Below are 17459 nucleotides of genomic sequence, written 5' to 3' on the forward strand. Positions count from 1 at the left end.
GTAATCATATATATTTTAAAGATTCAAGAAAGGGACACTTAAAGGACAAAGCAATATTCTCAAGTTAAACTCAGTGAATCAAACACGGTTCTGAAGGTTTAGTTGTAAGGGGACTGTGGGTGGGTCAGTAGGTGCTATAGATAAAACTAATGAGAGGAAGAATGAATGAAATAAAAATGGCACTGTATTGTTAAGTGGATGCACTGTGTATGGCTGCTGTGGTGGTGCAGACGTTTGTTGGGGGTGGGGCTTGGGGTGAACACAGTCATCTCTGGGTTTTAGTCTGCAACGTGGAGTTGCCATGGAGACTGCTTCCATCGTAGTTCAGTTAAGATGGCCGCTGCAGTCTGGCAGCAGCAGCAGCAGCAGCAGCAGCAGAGAGCAGGTCACACAATACATACTGTAAGTAGCTCACACTGTTGAGACTGATACAGTTAAACTAGAAGGTTTGTTAATGCACTGATGATGGAAGAAACCAATTTCAATTTCATTGTACATTTGTATGTCCTAATGCTTACAACATCGTTATGCCAAATTTGCTATTATTTAATAGGCTACCCCTTGTTAAAAGAGATTTTTTTCATGGCTGTCACTCCATATTATTGTATTGCCTATTTAAATCAGTTTCCACACCTAATAAAACAAACAGACAGACAGCCAACTCACTAATGTAATTATATAAATAACATTCATTACATTCTTGGTTTCACTACATTGTCAGTTATTTTAGATAGCACACATGAGAAGACCAAGTCTTCTATATGCTTTCTTAACATGAGCGGCAAGGTGTTACATGGCGAATAATGGCGAATGCAACAATCACGTACCTCAGCAGCAGCCCATCACACGGGTGAATCAAGGAGACATTAGATCACCCTGAGAGTGACTCCTCAACAACAGGACTTCCATCCTGGGACCCTTTAAATATTTGCTGTGTCATCACACATCACAGGCAATGTAGTCCTGTATGAATATGTGGTTGATTTTACTTTACAATGCAGAGAGTAAAGTTACCTGGACATTGCAGTGATTCTCTTATTTACTAAACACAGATATTTCTATCGATTTATTTGAAATTGCAAAAAACAATTTGACAAAACATGATTTAGTTACAATATTATGTGTTTAGCTCTCAGATCACTCAGATTAGTGTATAAATGAGGAGAATATTAAATTGAAGGTAATCACCTCATTGTTACACTTCAGTCAGACAGCTGAACATAGTCCTAAAAGCTAAGTATTGTAGCCATTGTAGCAACTGCTAAAAGAGATACCAGAATTTACAAGTATTAGGTGTGCTGGCACAAGCTTTGGCTTCGCTGGCTCTTGTGGACTCTGTGGAGCCATGGGTTCGTTGCCTGGCATTGCCGCAAGCGATGTACAGGCGTGAAAGCAGGGAGGCTTGTTCTTTCCATTATAATAGGCCACCTGGTCCTTCCATCATAGTAATCTCTTCTCAAGTTAATGTGAGATCACCACCCTCCACTTTGCAACTGACAGTCTATGGTTCAGCTCTGCTCAGATGCAGGCTGCTTTTGTAACACTGACCCATTTAAGCCCAAAACAATGGATGAATTGAGTAAGACCCTGAAAGCATCCTCGACATTCTGCATTTTTGATGTGATTCTGTGACGACAGATGCTGTAAACAAAGATATTCATAACTGTGAAACAGAGAAATAACAATATTAGATTAAGCATATACAGCACAAGTGGTCAAAAAGTATCAAAAATAACAATCAAACCAAGACTTTACATACAGTTTGATTCATCCGTCTACATCCACACTCCATATTTATTTACTTACAATACCATCGTGACAAGGGAATATTATTAAGCATGGACAAAAATTTAGTAAGTAATCTTGGCAGTGGTTGGGCCCATCAATCTTTTGTTTACTTGAAAATGTCTGCCTGGAAATCAACAACACCCCTAGTCACCATAGTTTACCATGTTACTGGTATATTCTGCCATCTAGTGGTATAACATACAAATTGACCTTTCCTCATCAAAAACATTCTGAAACCACTTTCTTATAACCTTCTCTCCGTCTTTGCTCGACCGCATGATCAACATACAAAAATAATATTATATTATCACTATGATGAGTTCATTATAAGTAACACTAAAGTTACATGTGCTTCCCTGACTTTAAATTTTGTATCTTTCAAAGCTTATACACCAGAACCGGTGCCCTTGTCGACAGTTTCCTTGCTGTTTGGCAATTTGCTGATATCTCCAAGACGTTTTAAAAAGCTAAAAAATAGTCCAGTGGTTTCGGTTTTAATCCATGTACTCTTGGGGGGAACATTTTCACTATTCCTCTGCTCCCCAAGCCCTTCAGCTGGAACATGGGTTACGGAAACATCAGGCTTGCTTTTCTTTTCTGCTGATGGAGAATTCTGGTCTTGAGCACCAGTTTTTGTAAAGTTGAGAGGTATGTTAGTAAAGTCAAACACTTGATTCGAGGGATTGTGTCCTGCACCTTCCACTGGAAATGTCTCTTTTACTCTTGCTGCAGAGTTAGGAGCTCTGACTGGAGTCTGAGCCCAAGGATCGTCTTCCTCTTCCTCAGTTTTAGGGACTTTTGTAGGGAGAGTATGGCGGCGCCCAAGGTTACGTTTCGAGGAGGACTGAGGACTGAGCAAAAATCTAACTAAATCCTCATTGGTTGGGTCTCCAGGATACCTCTCTGTCTCCTCATCAAAGGTGCGCTGACGAGGCAACACAGAGCTTGCACCAGGAGATTTCTGATTTTCCAAAGGAAACTCAACAGATGAGACACTGCCACGGCTATTCTGAAACTGCAAAACTTTTTTCGATGCTTCACGCAACTTCTGGGCTTCTTCCTCATTATTGTCCTGTAGATCTTCCTCACCATCATCAGTGGTGGCTGAGAAAGATCTCCGTGAGGAGGAAATATTGGTGGTACTATTGAGTGGGGGTGTAAGACCTTTAGTGTCCTCTTTTCTGGAAGTTTTCATCTCACCTTCATGAAGAATGTCACCTTTTGCCTTGTTGTCCTCACCAGCGAACTGTACATTCTTTTGCAAATAGTGCTCTGTAAGTTCAGCTGCTGAATTCCACTCTTTTTTGCCCAAGTCCTTAACTCTAAAAGAGGCTCCTCTCTTTTGATTTCCAATGGGCAGGTTTACCTGGGAAGTAATTTCTGATAGGCTCCCATTGTTGGGGCTGCCTGTCGTCGGGCTTCCATAAGAAGATGAAGGTCTTCCAGGTCTCCTCCGAGAGACACGACTGGAAAGAAAGTTCTGTAGCACGGACTCTAATGCAATGCCATCCATTTCCTTGTCTCTACTAGAGCAGGTCGCTGTAGACCTGCGTTTTGCAGCACACTGCAGTCTGTCTCTGTGTCTCCGCTGCACATCTGCCACCTCCCGAGCCCTGTTTTCCTGCAGAAAATTACACAGTTAATAGATAAAGCAGGACTTCTTTTTTTTACCTCAGCTAAGGAAAAGACATAAGCACACAAACTTACCTGCATGGCTCGCATAAATTTCTCACAAAAGGAGTTGAAAATGGAGCAACACTCATCCAGTTTGAATTTGCTTGGATCTTCACAGAAGTACTCTGCCACAGTGTCACTCACTGACTGCAGTTCCTGAAGATCAGACTCTATTTCTGCCAAGCAGACATCAGCCTTCTACAAGGAGCACAAATCAAAAGATGTTAGAACAAGTTAAAAACACTGAAATTTGTGCAAACTGAATTTCTCCACGAAAGACTTCCTCACCTTAAGAAAGTCTTCCATTTGTTCCTTCAGGTCTTCCTGCTTTGAGACGTCTGCTTTGATGTCTTTTAGTTTCTTTACCTGTCTTTCAAACTCTGCCTCAATTTCACCTTTATTTATTCTAAAAGAAAATTAAAAGAAAGAATCAATTCTGATAGTATAGCAAATAAAAAGATGGTTAAAATTAACAGATACTTTTAAAACATGATTGCATACTTTGCTGCAGCTTCAATGTGTTTGAGTTGTTCTGGAAATTTAAGGAGGGCCTTGTCTGCTTTCTGAGATTGCTGTGGTGAATATGAAATTTTGCATAAATATCACATTTCACAAACATATTTTAAAATACAGAAAAACTGGCACTGTATTACAATCAGACCAAAGTAATAAAAGCTACTTGCCATCACAACATAATGCATAAGATTCATTCCAGGCTTGTTTGCTTTGGTGTCCGCTAACTTCAGCAGAGAAGCCATTCGGAAGCCAATTGCGCTGCCTGCATAACCACCCTGTGATCAGATAAATTAAAGACTTTCAGTCTCAAAGATGCACAAACCAAAATGAAAGTTATCCATATCACATATTAGACATTCACCGCATTCATATAATTTCCGGTCTTCAGTACCAGGCGAATGACAGAATGGAGACTGTCAGACTCCAGCAACTCTAAAAGAAGACACACAGGGTAAATTGTTAATCCAAATTGGTTTACAACTCTGTTTTAGCTGAATACATTTATTAAAAATCCAGGAAAACAAATAATACCCTTTCCAGCAGCTGTCAAATTGCCGATAAATTCTTTGATTTCACCCATGAGGGGGAAGAATTCCTCTTTGAGCACCAAGCTTTTGAGGCGCTCTACATAACTAACAGACACAAGGTTTTCAGCATTAGTAAAGCACCAGGGACATTTAACATTCATAATACAGAGAATTACAGAATTACACTCACCTGGGAATCTTGACCAGCATTAGCATAAACAGATCAGCTTCAGGGACAGCAGAGTGATCACCTTTAAAACTGATCAGCTGCCTCTCCTGCATTCAGCGAAAGAGCCAAAATAAATGACATATATTAAAACCAGATTGGTTTTTCTTCCCATTGCTGCATCCTGCTTTGTAAATGACTGAGACTTTTAAGGATGACTCTTTCAGTTCCAATCATAATACTAAAACCTGTTACTAATCAACCTGTCTACTTGTGAAATACTCCAAACAGGTGTTCTTTCACAGTATTTTGTTTCACCTGTCACAACTTGGCTAAAACATGTTACTGCAAATTCAGAATAAACATATATTTACAAAAACCAATAAAGTCAGTACGGTGAAACATTAAATATATTGTCTTTGAACATATGTTGGATTGAACATATGTCTAATGATTAGCAAATGGTTCTGTTTCATTTATCTTTCACTAAGTGTCCTATCTTTTTTGGATTTGGGGTTATGCCAGCAATGAGGTTTAGAACGTTACGTACAGAACACATGAGACATAAAAACATAAGAAAAACATTAGCAGCTGTCACAAGTACCTCCTCTTCATCTGGCAACAGTTTGCACAGCTCCCTCAGTTTTCCAGGAGCAAAACCGAGACCATTTCCAGATTTAATTTCTTGAATCATGTCTGTTACAGGCCTGTGGATGGAGGTGGACAGACAGATTTCAGTTGTCAGATTTCAACTTGACTCACCAGTGGGTTTCTACATTAAAACCACACTTTACTTCTTTGGGACGGCTGACACCTACAAGTCTCTACCCGTTCAAGTAGCTTTGCAAAATAGCTTCTGATGTCAAGTCCCCAAAAAGCAGGATATTAGAATGATGTAATATCTTTTGACAAGAAACATGTTTTGCATTCTTGTCGGTTTGGGGGCAAATATTTGACGCTATCATTAACAGCTGTGTTCCATTTCCTGTTAAATCTGTTGCATTAGCCAAGTAGCCTTGGGCAATACATTTAGGCTACAGTACCTCTCTATAACTGCAGTAAAGGTTACCACAGTGAGGTAACCTGTTGGGGCTGTAGAACAGTGCAGATCAGACCTGCCAGGACATGCTGGATTTTCAAGGTTTTGAGCATGAGGCAGCCACGTTACAGATTAATCTGTCTGCTTCGTCCTATGTTGTCTCACAGTGGAACATGATGAGTGTTGTGCAAAAACAATCACACCTTCAGAATACTACCACTGACTCACCGCTTAAATTGCTTTAGGAAAATTCCAATGTTCATGCTCCTCTTGGAGCTGAGGATGGAAACCTGGGAGTGGAAACAGACACAGACCTGGATATAATCAACTTGTCAGTTGCTAAGATAATTTCACTATTGGCTTGAGCAGTGTCTTTTGTATCACAGATACCTAAGCTTTGCAAACAGACAGAAGACTCCAAAGGTTAGGAATTGTTTGAGTTGATTGTATTGAACAATCAAGAAAAAGATACCGTTTTGCATTAGTGACACATTTTCTCAGTGTCTCTCTTGGAAAAGAGGGCATAGGTTAAAGTAAAAGTTAAGAAACAGATTTTTAATCCACTTCTGTTAGACAAACTACCTTGACTGATCTACAAAATAAATGAAAGTGCTGGTAGATTGCTAAGAAGATTGGCTAAAAAAATGTGGTGGTTTTGAACTGCCTTTAAACCTACCTTTAAATGAATGGCAATAAATGCAGTTTATTATACATGGTAGCTTTTGTACAGACCACATATAGGTTACTACAGAGAACAGCTCTGTATGAGGACACAATTATACCTTCCTTTAGCAAACACATATGAAGAATAGTGAGACTCCACCCCTGCATTGAATGATTCTAAATCAAAACACAAGGTTCAGATTTTACATTATATTTCATATTACTACTCTGGAAATGCAATATACAAATTAATTGATTTTTTTTCTGATGGGAAACACTGTTTCATGTTTATCTCAGCTGTACACCTAGAAAAACAAATCAATCTAGGTTTAAAGAACTTGCCTCGATATCTCAGCGTTACACAAGAAAAAAGTACCATAAATGTTAATCTGTTCAAGTGTCACTCTGATTCAGCAAAATGTGACACCTGTATCCCGTGGTTGGTTGTACTCACCATTTCCCCTCCTGAAGCAGCAGTTGGCAGGCCCCTCAGACTCTGGCGGTTGAGGGCCTTGAGTTTTTGCTGGTTCTGCTGGTGACTGAACAGCTCCTCCATGTGATCGGTGTCCAGTTCATACTGTCCATCAGTTTTATCTGCTGTCCAGATGTTGTGCTTTCCTATCACACTATGTTTTGGAAGGGTTTCCCAGTTGAAATTGCGCATTCTGGAGCTCCTGCGCCCCCCCTTTCCGATGAGACCCGAACCATGTAGAGGTGGAGGGAGGCCAGGGGCTGGAGGTGGAGGTGGAGGAGGTGGAGGTGGAGGTGGAGGTGGTGGTGGCGGAGGTGGTGGGGCGGGAGGACCTCCTGGTTGCATCATTTGTCAGGGAGCTAGTCAGTGAGTGTTGGATGTTATCATGGTCTTAGTCACACATAGGCCAATAAAGAGTTTGCGGTGAAATCTAATTTACTCTGAATGACTTTACTGTGCAGCAGCACTTAAGCTGACTTAAGAGACTTGTCCAAAATGTTGTCAGGTAGGATAAGTTAGGATGATGCATTCAGACTGAAAGAAACAAAACAGGGTGGGGACACAGTTACAAAAGTTCTCATGCACACTGTAAGCAGCTGTGTTCAGCAGTGGATGAAGCATTCACTTCATCTTAAAAAATATAAAATAAAAGGGTATATAAAGGGTTTTCAAAACTTACAAAGCATTAGAATAACTTATGGTGCATCTTAGAATCTTCATACAGAAGTTACTCAAAATCTGTTACAGCACTCAGTAATTGTTATGTCATAGGCAAAAAAGAGGTGCTGAACTGAATGTTAAATCCAGTCTGTTGGCTGAGTTAGTTACTCAAGATGCGTAGCCTACTTGACAAAAGATTTAAACAAAAAATTATAGTGATTAGCCTTTAATAATGACTTTAAATACTAAAGGCTAATTGTTGCTTGGAAAGGCTGGGTTTTATTCGTCGTCCGCCTTGCCCACCTTCAGCTATAAACTAAACAGTTTGTTACAGTGTTCGTTACGTTATTGTCAGGTACACGTTAGGAAGTAACAAAACAACTTACTTTTATTTTTAATTCCGTGACTGCCTCATTTTCCTTCTTTCCTTGTTTTCTGTCTTATCCCTCCGTCGTCTTGAAGAAACTTCACCATCAACAGTAGAGAGTGACAACAACCAGGATAGCGAAAGAAGAATGGCGCAACTACCTGCGTGCCACCGACACGCCCAGGTAACCCACGCACATGGACGTGGATGACAGCCCACACCTTCCCGGCTGGAGGAACTCTGGGATCTCTGAGGCTATTCTGGCTTGTTGGCTGGAGTTTGTGACTTCGCTGTGTTGTCCAGCTGTCATGGAGCTGTGTGAGCGGTGCTCCTGCAGCGTGATAAACGTCCTCACTGATAGACAAAGAAAATTGATTTCTTAAAGATATTAGCAGAAGACCTTTCCCACCAGCCCAAATAACCAGAAAATAACAACTTTAAGAACAGGCTGCACTATTTTTAGGAGATGGTTTCCTGGATTGCCGGAATAAATAGACTGGAAAGAGAATAAATGAGTGACAAGCTTTAACAACAGATTACATACTTTGGTTAAACATTAAGCCATTTGACCAAATCACACAAAGCATTTTTGCTTGAGTGTGGGCTGGTGATCATCTGGCCTTTTACCTGTTGGCAGAGTTGTCAGTATCACGTACTTAAACTTTGCCCCAAAACAGATAAGCCCTCAGAATGACAGATCTAACACCCTAAATACATCTGTATGCAAATCACACAGTTCTATACTATCAAATAGGCTAGACCTGTTTGATAGCATTGTTAAATAAATGTTATTAAATATCCTTATTTTTTTATTCTTTATTTAAAATGTGTAGTACAAATTTGTGCCTCATTTTAAGTTGGATATTTTGCAAAATCAGTTATCCTGACTTTAATAGGTATGTCTTGTTAGTACCTGGTTAGACCCCCTTTTGCCTTTAGAACTTAATTGTTTGTGGCATTGTTTCAATAAGGTGTTGAAATATTCCTTGGAAATTTTGGTTCATACTAACATGATAACATCGCACAGTTGCTGCACATTTGTTGGCTGCACGTCCATGCACGTCCTGTTCCACCATTTCCCAAAGGCCCCCAAAGGTTCAATTCAGATCTGTAGAAGAACAGTGAACTCAATTTCATGTTCATGAATCCAGTTTTCATGATTTGAGCTTTCTGACATGGCACAAAATCCTGCTGGAAGTGGCCTTTAGAGGATGGGCAGGCCTTTGTAGTCATAAAGGGATGGGCCTTTAAGATTAAGTGTTTCATGCAAGTTGCAACAACAGTAAAGAGCAGTTCATTCTTTTCACTTGACAAAATGACTTCATTTTTGGCTACATGTATTCAGAGAAGACGGAAGCAAGTGGAAGGTAGCTAGACCAAATCTGTGACCACTGTGAGCTGTGTTGTCGTTGATAAGCTTAGAATCAAAACACTTACTCTAAAGTACAGTTTAACAAGAGAGGAGATTACAGATTAATTCTGTTTTAATCTGATATTCTGCTTTTGATCTGAGAGCATTCAGAAACTCTTCTCAGACTAAACTGGGTCTATTAGGAGATAACAGCTTGAAAAGTAAATGCTCAACATGTTTTTTTGATTTTAATGTTGTATTGCCACGTTGGTAAGATTTACCAACTGCACACACCTAGACAAAGAACACATCCAGCTTGTTTAAGATACTCTGTGTTGCCCTGTGAAAATAACAACAGGCCAGACTAGTTTAGCCTTATTCAACATGCCTCCAGTCAACTTTGGTTGATTCAACATCAGTAAACCAACATCAGACAGAAAAAATAAGTAAAATATACTCCAACATTCAGTCCTGGAAGTTACAATGAAACTTGTGTTGGACCCTAGAATCTGTGCTTTAAAGTTTCCAGTATTCCCATTCACTGCATTGTCATGTACATGGGAGTACTTCATGGTGCCAAACATATTAAGTATGTACGTACAATTCTGGAAGCTAAATCACAGAGAGGGAAATGATATACACACAACATTTAAATAAATGCAGAGTAGGATGTATTGGGTATTTGTCCAACTTGCCATGTCTACATCTGACAAATACATAATCCAAGTGTATGGGAAATGGCTAAAACTAATTTTTTCTCATACTGGAATCAGTTAAGTTAGTTTAGTGTGAAGAGAACTGTAATTTACTTAATTCCAGATTGTGTTTCTATCCTCATTTCACCATGAATTCACAGTACCTTTTGCGGGCGAACTTTGCTGATCACCTCTGTTACCCAGGAGAAAACAGAAGTTAGTGTTTCCTACAGAAACAACAAAACAAGAAACCTCTGCCAAAATCCCAAGAAAATATTGTTCAGGCGTCAATGTGTCGTGCTACAATAACGTCAACTAGACCTTCAAATAATGAAATTATCACGATAACGAAATAAGATAAAAAGTCATGGAACACATGTTAGAGATATATCAGACTGTATTATGATATACATAATTACTGGTACCATACATATTACATATATTGTGAGTTTTCTGTACATAATCTGTGAGGGCTTTCCATATCAAACTGACAAATCTATGTCAACTGCACAGTTAAGTGAAACAAAACATCCAGCAGGTTTTATTGGAAATGCAGACAAAGACAAAGACAATCAGCTGACTGGAACTTAAACAAGTGCCCATAACATAAAATGTTAAGTACCAACAGACTGGTAAATAAATAACACAAAATAGCAAAAATGTAATCATACATTCTGTCCTTAAAGAGACTCTGAAACTTGTATTGTACCGTTGGATGCATGTGGTGTCACACATTCAGCATTCCCATTCCCTGTTTGTGATTAAACAGACTTTGACACTTCAAGAATGCATCTCAAAGGTTGATATCTTAAGTTACTCACTGGTGCCACCAAATGTAACATAACTGATCAGACATTGTCTATGTGTTGCAATTTGATTTTGATTCTTTTATGATAACTGAAGTGTTGTGTTTATCATTGATGCACTAATAATGAGTTACATATGTTTGTGTGGCTTGTTTCCATATGTAAACTCTTTAGTAAACAACACTGACTCTTGTCGCTGTGCTGGCTTCATAGGGACATATCTGAGGGTACCTCAAATTTAGAGATCAAACTTTTTATGGATTGTATATTAGGTTAGAGAAAATCACCATTTTCGCTATATATTTTATATATTTTCTATGCATGTTAACTGAGCATTTAGGCAGGCATTCCACAAAATTATATTAGAAATCTAGTGGGATAAACTGACACTTGTACTACATCCTGATGCCTGGTTCACTCATGCATACTCAGGAAAAATAAATATTAATTTGATTTCAAAAGATATTTCCAAACATTTTTGATTTTATCCAACTAACTCACTAATCTAATTTGTGGAATTCCTCCAATTTTATATACTCTGAAATATTAAAGATAACGCTTTAGACAACATTTAAAAAAAAAAAACAACAACAACAAAATAATGCATGTGCAAAACTGCCAAGGGGTATTTCCACAATAGAAGACTATACTGTACATAAATAACAAGTGATATACATGTAAATGATTGTGCCTCCTAAAGAATAAGAAAGTAACAAAAGCCCATTTTGTGTCTGAACCAAAACAAAAATCAAAATACAACTGAAATAGTTGCTCCTATCTATGAAATAAGCGATACTGGAAAAACAATACAAAAGTGATATCTCACGTTTTTTCTTTTTTTACTGGCAGCTACTGCTCCTACAACATACTCCTTTATGCATTAAATTCTTGTCCATCTAACCATGAGTGAAGTCACATTCTTCACTGACCAGCATGTGACGATTCATCTCAAACAGCCAAACCCTGAGCGCCCTTCACTGCTCCTCCAGCCAGGATGGCTTGTCTGATCCTGGGGGCTTTAACTTTACATTGAACTGTATTAGAGTTTGTTCCAACTGCTGCTGGTTGCCAGCAAAGTAAGCAGAGATAGCGTTATGGAAGAGAAGCAGCTGCTTGTGCATCACCTTCACCTAGAAGAAAAAAGAAGAGAGAAATTCTGCCATTACAAACACAGTTTCAAGTGTTTACAGGAAAATACAGGCTGTGGACATCTATTAAGATGATATTTACAAGCTGTTGAAATTAGTTTCAGAGGGCTCAACCTAAAAGCAACATGCACATTATACTCCTCTAAGATGTATACCCGAAAGTCAAGCAGCTTCAGAAGTTATTTTAAACAGGAAAAGTCTTACATACTGCAACTAATATTGATTTTCTTATTTCTTTCTTCTTATTTTTAATTAATTTGGCAAAATTGCCAAAATAAAACTGAATTATGTTTGGTGTTTTTAACAGTGTGGATCATAAGTCTGTGTTTAATGTGACAAAACCACAATTATTTATAGCATGAATATTTATGTCTGTTCATGAAGGAGTGTGCCTGTTTCCTTCAGTCTGAAATGACTTGCCTTTCAGATGGACAATGGAAAAGATTATGTGAATTTTCTGCATTAATGTGGACAATCAGCCTAAAACTATATTTAAAGTACATAACAGCTGAGGTATGTACTGTAGAAATAGTTCTGAAAGTGCATTAACACTGGACTTATTAACTGTGTAAACTGGGCATGTCTAAAAGCAAATCTGAACACCTGGCTGAGAACCATAACCAGAAAGACTGATGCCTGTGGTTGGGTGTGGTCAAAAGTGTATTTCCCACCTGTAATCACAAGCAAAATGTCAGAGGGTGCTGAAGTATGCCTATACATCACTGCAGTAGTGTGGGAAGGTAAAAAGCTGGAGGTCAGCAAAAACAAAAACATTTCTGAAAAATAAAGAAGAAAACTATAAACCTTGTTTTCCTCCAGGAATTTGAGCTTGATGGTGACATCACTACGCAGCCTCTCATATTTGTCTCTGTGGATCTGGTAATCATGCTGAGCCATCTCAATGCGGACCATTGCAGCTGCATCTCTTGGGCCCAAACTCAGCTCCTCCAGATCAGAACGATAGGCATCAAACTCAAGTCTGCATGCAAAAACAGGTAAGGCTGTCACAGGTTCTTATTTTCCAGATCATGACACTGATCATGACACTGCAGGAATTCAGATAGCATTTCTCAGGCTGTACCTCGCATTTTCATAGTGCTTAATGGTCATCAGAGTATCCTCCATTGTTTTGTTGACCAGGGTGTTGACACTGGACACAAAGAAGTTTATAGCACCGAGCAGGGCTTCGCCATTCTTACACAACAGTTTTTGTGTTTCTGCATTATACCCAAACTCGTCCTGCAGAGAAACACATGAGTGTCACTTCCTAACTTCATTTTCACAAAGTCATGAAAGGGGAAGCTTTGGTAATAGTGTACCTGCAACTCTGGGGACTTCTGGCTGAGGTCGGTGAAGGTGTCTCCTAGAGCCTGTTGTGTCTGCACCATGCTTTGAAAATGACTGGTGAGTGCAGTGGCCAGTCTTAAGATGTTTTCATATTTGCTCTTAGTGTCTCTTAACACGTCAATTTGGGCCTCCAGTTCCAGGTCTACTGTTCGTGAACCTCGTCCAAACTTCTCTGAGAACATCTGCTTTGTACACTGTAGAGGGGATATGAACAGAGTTGACATTAAACCCAGTATAAAAAATTCTGATGAAGTTATGGTAGCATAAATGTAACATGATAACACAGGTAATACACCTGATACAGGAATAATATGGACGTGCCCTAGACGAAAGGATACCCACTACATCAAACGTATAAAGTCTAAAATGTATTTTAAATGATACACATTTTAGATAAAAGTATTGGGACAGAGTTGAGAGTAGAGCCGATTCCCCCTTTGCAGCTCTAACAGCTTCGACTCTACTGGGAAGGCTTTCCACAAGATTTTTGAACGCTTCTGAGGGAATTTTTGCCACGCAGGAGAAAAGGCTTGGCTTGCAACCTTTGCTCCAGTTCATCCTGACTGCATTCGATGGAGTTGAAGTAGTCAGGGCTCTGTGCAGACCAGTCAAGTTCTTCCACACCAAACTCATCCAACCATGTCTTTATGGAGCTTTGCTTCGTGCACTGGGGCACAGTCATGCTGGGACAGAAAAGGGCCTTCAACAAACTGTGGCCACACAGTTGGAAGCATAGCATTGACCAAAATGTCTTGGTATGCTGAAGCAAAAGATTTCCCTTCACTGGAAGTAAGGAGCCGAGCCCAACCCCTGTAAAACAGCTCCATACCACACCTGAATTCAAAAATAATGTGTCCCAATACTTTTGTCCATATAGTGTATATACCATACACAATTTTATGGGGGTAATGCAGTAACGGAGAGGAATATATAGGTCTAAAATGTCCATGTTATCAGCAAAAGAAAACAAAATGTTTCGTCAGAATAAACATCAGAATAAATAAAGGAATTCTGATTCTGATGTTTACAAACAGTGCACAATACCTTGTATGTGTTTATACCCCATTTCTTTACACTGTCCAATTTCTCCACTGCCACACCACGAGAGACTTCCTCAGTTGAATTACTAGTGTTATGGTGTGACGACCCTAACAGAGAGATAAAAGAACAATGTACTCTCTAATTCATGTTAATCTATCAAAGTTTACAAGGCAGACAGACATTGCATGGATCATGACAATGAGTCAGGACAGTGCAGACATGGTGATTAGCATGGTGATACCTGGATGTTGGTCAGTGTGTTGAGCAAGTCGACTGGCTGCAGATTGGCTGTTAGGCAAGCTAACACCCCTGGATTTCATGCGAATGTCTGAAATGGAGCATGGCAGTGACAAAGAGTGAGGATGAAAAGAAGGCATGGAGCGAAATGTATGCGAAAAAGCTTGCAGTAAAATATGCAGCTCAACAGCAAAGTATGTAGACTGAAAAAAGAAAAATTAGACTCTGCGATATATAGGATGCATAATAAGTTGGGGGTTAAAATGGATTTGAAATAATCCACCGTGCAGGTTTCTCATGCAGAATAACAGGATTTATGAAAGAGATGAAAATGGACTTCATGGAGTGAAAGGTAATTACCAAAATTACCAAGCAATGACAAAACAGTCATCCAAAGTGCATTTTACTGTACAAAAGAGAACATTCTCATTCGACATTAGCATTTCACATAGCATTTCAAGTGATAGATCTGCAATATCATGTTAGTGTATTCCTAATTTTGAAAGCTGGCAAAACATTTCTTGTTGCCGAAGGTGTGAGTTGAAGAGTTACGAGCGAGGTTGCAAACAACTTTTTGGTCAAGCAACACCTCTTACAAAGGGGCCAACACAGACCAACATAAAAATGTTAACTTAGAAAACTAAAGGGAGGTTGTCTGAATACACAGCCACCTGGTCCTGGTGCAGGAGCTCGTCTTCTGTCCAAATACTCAGGGTTGAAGCGAACTGCAGGCCCTATGGGATATGGATGTTTGTAATATGAACCAGGAGCCTAGAGGTCAGCAACTCTCCAGAGACACATCAGGATACAAGGAGGAAAAGCCATTGGTATGTTTTCTTAAAGAGGAATTAGGTATCACCCTCTTTCAGTGACTTAAGGATCGCAAAAACATTGAGATTGAGATATCTCTGGCACAGTGCATGGCAGACTGCAGCTGACAATAGACAGAATGTGTGTGCGTGTGTGTGAAGCCAGAACCTAGCAAAGTAATTGCAGGGTCACTCTTATTGATGGAGAACCCTTTTAAACTAATGTATATACATATTTTAAACTGTGGCACAGCGACGCTTACTTAACACACTGTATAAGTCATGATTTCTTTGCAGAGCAAACTGAGTCTGTACCTTGAAGAATAAACAATAAAAGCAAAACCTGAAAATTCAGGCTTTAGGTACTGCACCTTTGATGGTGCTGGTAGGAATGATGCCCCCTGCAGGTCCCCCATAACCTCCTGAGACAATGCTGGTTTCATTCAGATTGGGTCCAGACACCATCACCTGCTGCAAATCCTGAGGGATTCACAACAAATATAAATGGCAACAAATATGGTTTAGAAAGCAAGAAATAATATTAGCACATTTTTAGCATTTATAGTACACAAACAGCACAATGCAAATAAAAAACAGATCACCCTTAACAATGTACATTCAAATATAAAACTAGGAGCGTGACAAAGATTTGATTTTTTCTTCACATACAAACAAACCAGTAATCTAACTCAAACTGCACATGGGGGACACACCAATAAGTTGCTTATGTGCTGTGTTATTAATCAGCATGATGGCCCTCTCACAAACAGTCAAACATATGATTCCTGTAGCACCACTGATACCTCAGCTTTCTCAGTCCTGTTAGGTTGCACCAAAATGAGACATAAAACGATGCACTACAGTTCTAAAATTTATTGACAACATGTCATGCAAAAGCTCATATGACTGAAGTGTCCTGCCAGAATGACTCCCTCTACCTGCTCTTAAGACACCATTCCCAGCTGCAGGTATGGATGGTAAACAGTAGTATTTAGCTACTGTACATAGCTGCAGGCCTGTGCATGGTTAGGTAACAGTTGGCCTAACCAGCCTTAGTCCTAGTCTGTGCTGTTATGTGAAAAAGGACAGACAAACAAAAACTGGACACAAAATACCAATACACGTTTAAAAGAATGCTAATGTCAGTGCGAAAATGTGTCAGACTGACCTGCTCCAGGCTGTCATCCTCTGGAGTCCCTGTGTCTCCATTGCTGTTAATGGGGATCTCCATGGTAGCAGCCTTACTCATGATACTATCTGCCATAATGAAATCTCTGCAAGACAGCACCAAACACTGACAGATAAAGAGTGGGTCATCTTTGCAGTATGCGAAATTATAATCATATAGCGCTCTAATGCACCTCAACACAAAATAACAGCTTGCTTAAATTGATGCTAACGTGGCTGGCTAATATCAGCGGTGCTGATGTGGCTGCCTAGAGGGCTACTACTTGACAGCTAACTTAGCTTCCTCACCACAGTAGCAACTTGATATTGGTCCAGTCCAGTCGTCCGAAAAAGAAACAAGTCGTTGCTAGAAGACAGCAATGTAAAATACTTTCAACGGGAAAGCACCGTTGTCTTTAATTATCATTAAATGCTACAGCCATGATTATTTTTCCTGCAACGCTTATCAGCCTGCTCTCATATAAATCAGCTAGAAAATCCTTGCATCCAGCAGGCTAACAGCTTTAGTAGTACCACTTCGAAATAAAAGCTGTGTGGATTTTATTCTATTGAAAGTCACGTGGTTGCGTTTTAAAAAAGCAAAGTACTTCGAGTAAAATATATAGCCGATGCTGTTTCGTGTGTGTTATTTTACAAATGAGAGACTGGAGACGTGGACAGTGAGAAAATGCTCTTATTTTGAAGGATGACACCTTTAACGTAGCATCATCGTCAAGCTTGCCCGCCCCCCCCCCCCCCCCCCCCACCTTCCACGTCGTGCAATGCTGACGTAGCTTTATCCCTTGACTGCAGTACTGCCCTGCTCCTCAAGATGTCACTAACAGCCTGTCGACTACTGTAAGGAAAACCTGTCAAGTCACACATACAGTAGACTTAACTCTTCATCAGTAACGCCACTAAGGCGCTGGTTCCTCAAATGTTATGAGTATTAATCATTAGATGCAAGGTTGTTGTGTCCTGCCTGT

The 17459-nt window shown here is 39.6% G+C and overlaps 2 protein-coding genes across 6 annotated transcripts; both read right to left on the reverse strand.

The window, feature by feature from the left end:
* Positions 1-1051: 1051 nt before the first annotated feature.
* LOC124059541 (FH2 domain-containing protein 1-like) lies at positions 1052-8209 on the reverse strand. Its single transcript, XM_046389630.1, has 12 exons — positions 7892-8209; positions 6828-7379; positions 5939-6000; positions 5276-5378; positions 4696-4781; positions 4510-4610; positions 4340-4410; positions 4146-4253; positions 3964-4034; positions 3751-3868; positions 3496-3660; positions 1052-3409 (listed from the first exon to the last, which is right to left on the reverse strand). Exons 2-12 carry the CDS (start codon positions 7191-7193, stop codon positions 2174-2176), a joined length of 2487 nt encoding a protein of 828 aa, XP_046245586.1. The 5' UTR covers positions 7194-7379; positions 7892-8209; the 3' UTR covers positions 1052-2173.
* A 2804-nt stretch (positions 8210-11013) lies between these two features.
* Positions 11014-17132, reverse strand: LOC124059599 (arfaptin-2-like). 5 transcript variants are annotated; one of them, XM_046389747.1, is made up of 10 exons: positions 16783-17132; positions 16475-16600; positions 15678-15786; positions 15169-15231; positions 14502-14588; positions 14264-14367; positions 13192-13413; positions 12954-13111; positions 12677-12851; positions 11014-11854 (listed from the first exon to the last, which is right to left on the reverse strand). In XM_046389747.1, the coding sequence occupies exons 2-10, from the start codon at positions 16568-16570 to the stop codon at positions 11699-11701; spliced, it is 1170 nt and encodes a 389-aa protein (XP_046245703.1). In that variant the 5' UTR covers positions 16571-16600; positions 16783-17132; the 3' UTR covers positions 11014-11698. The 5 variants fall into 5 exon arrangements, with proteins under 5 accessions (XP_046245703.1, XP_046245702.1, XP_046245701.1 ...); XM_046389746.1 differs by having other exon boundaries at positions 16475-16580; positions 16668-17132; XM_046389745.1 differs by having other exon boundaries at positions 16475-16580; positions 16783-17131.
* Positions 17133-17459: the final 327 nt, after the last annotated feature.

The sequence above is a fragment of the Scatophagus argus genome, chromosome 5 (genome assembly GCF_020382885.2).
Source record: "Scatophagus argus isolate fScaArg1 chromosome 5, fScaArg1.pri, whole genome shotgun sequence".
NCBI lineage: Eukaryota > Metazoa > Chordata > Actinopteri > Scatophagidae > Scatophagus > Scatophagus argus.

Coding starts and splice junctions, on each gene's coding strand:
- LOC124059541 (XM_046389630.1), bottom strand. CDS start 7,193: ATGATGCAACCAGGAGGTCCTCCCGCCCCACCACCTCCGCCACCACCA. Junction 5,379..5,938: donor TTCCTAAAGCAATTTAAGCG/GTGAGTCAGTGG, acceptor CTCCATCCACAG/GCCTGTAACAGACATGATTC. Junction 4,254..4,339: donor CCGGAAATTATATGAATGCG/GTGAATGTCTAA, acceptor ATCTGATCACAG/GGTGGTTATGCAGGCAGCGC.
- LOC124059599 (XM_046389747.1), bottom strand. CDS start 16,570: ATGGCAGATAGTATCATGAGTAAGGCTGCTACCATGGAGATCCCCATT. Junction 14,368..14,501: donor ACACACTGACCAACATCCAG/GTATCACCATGC, acceptor TCTCTCTGTTAG/GGTCGTCACACCATAACACT. Junction 12,852..12,953: donor AAGCACTATGAAAATGCGAG/GTACAGCCTGAG, acceptor TTTTGCATGCAG/ACTTGAGTTTGATGCCTATC.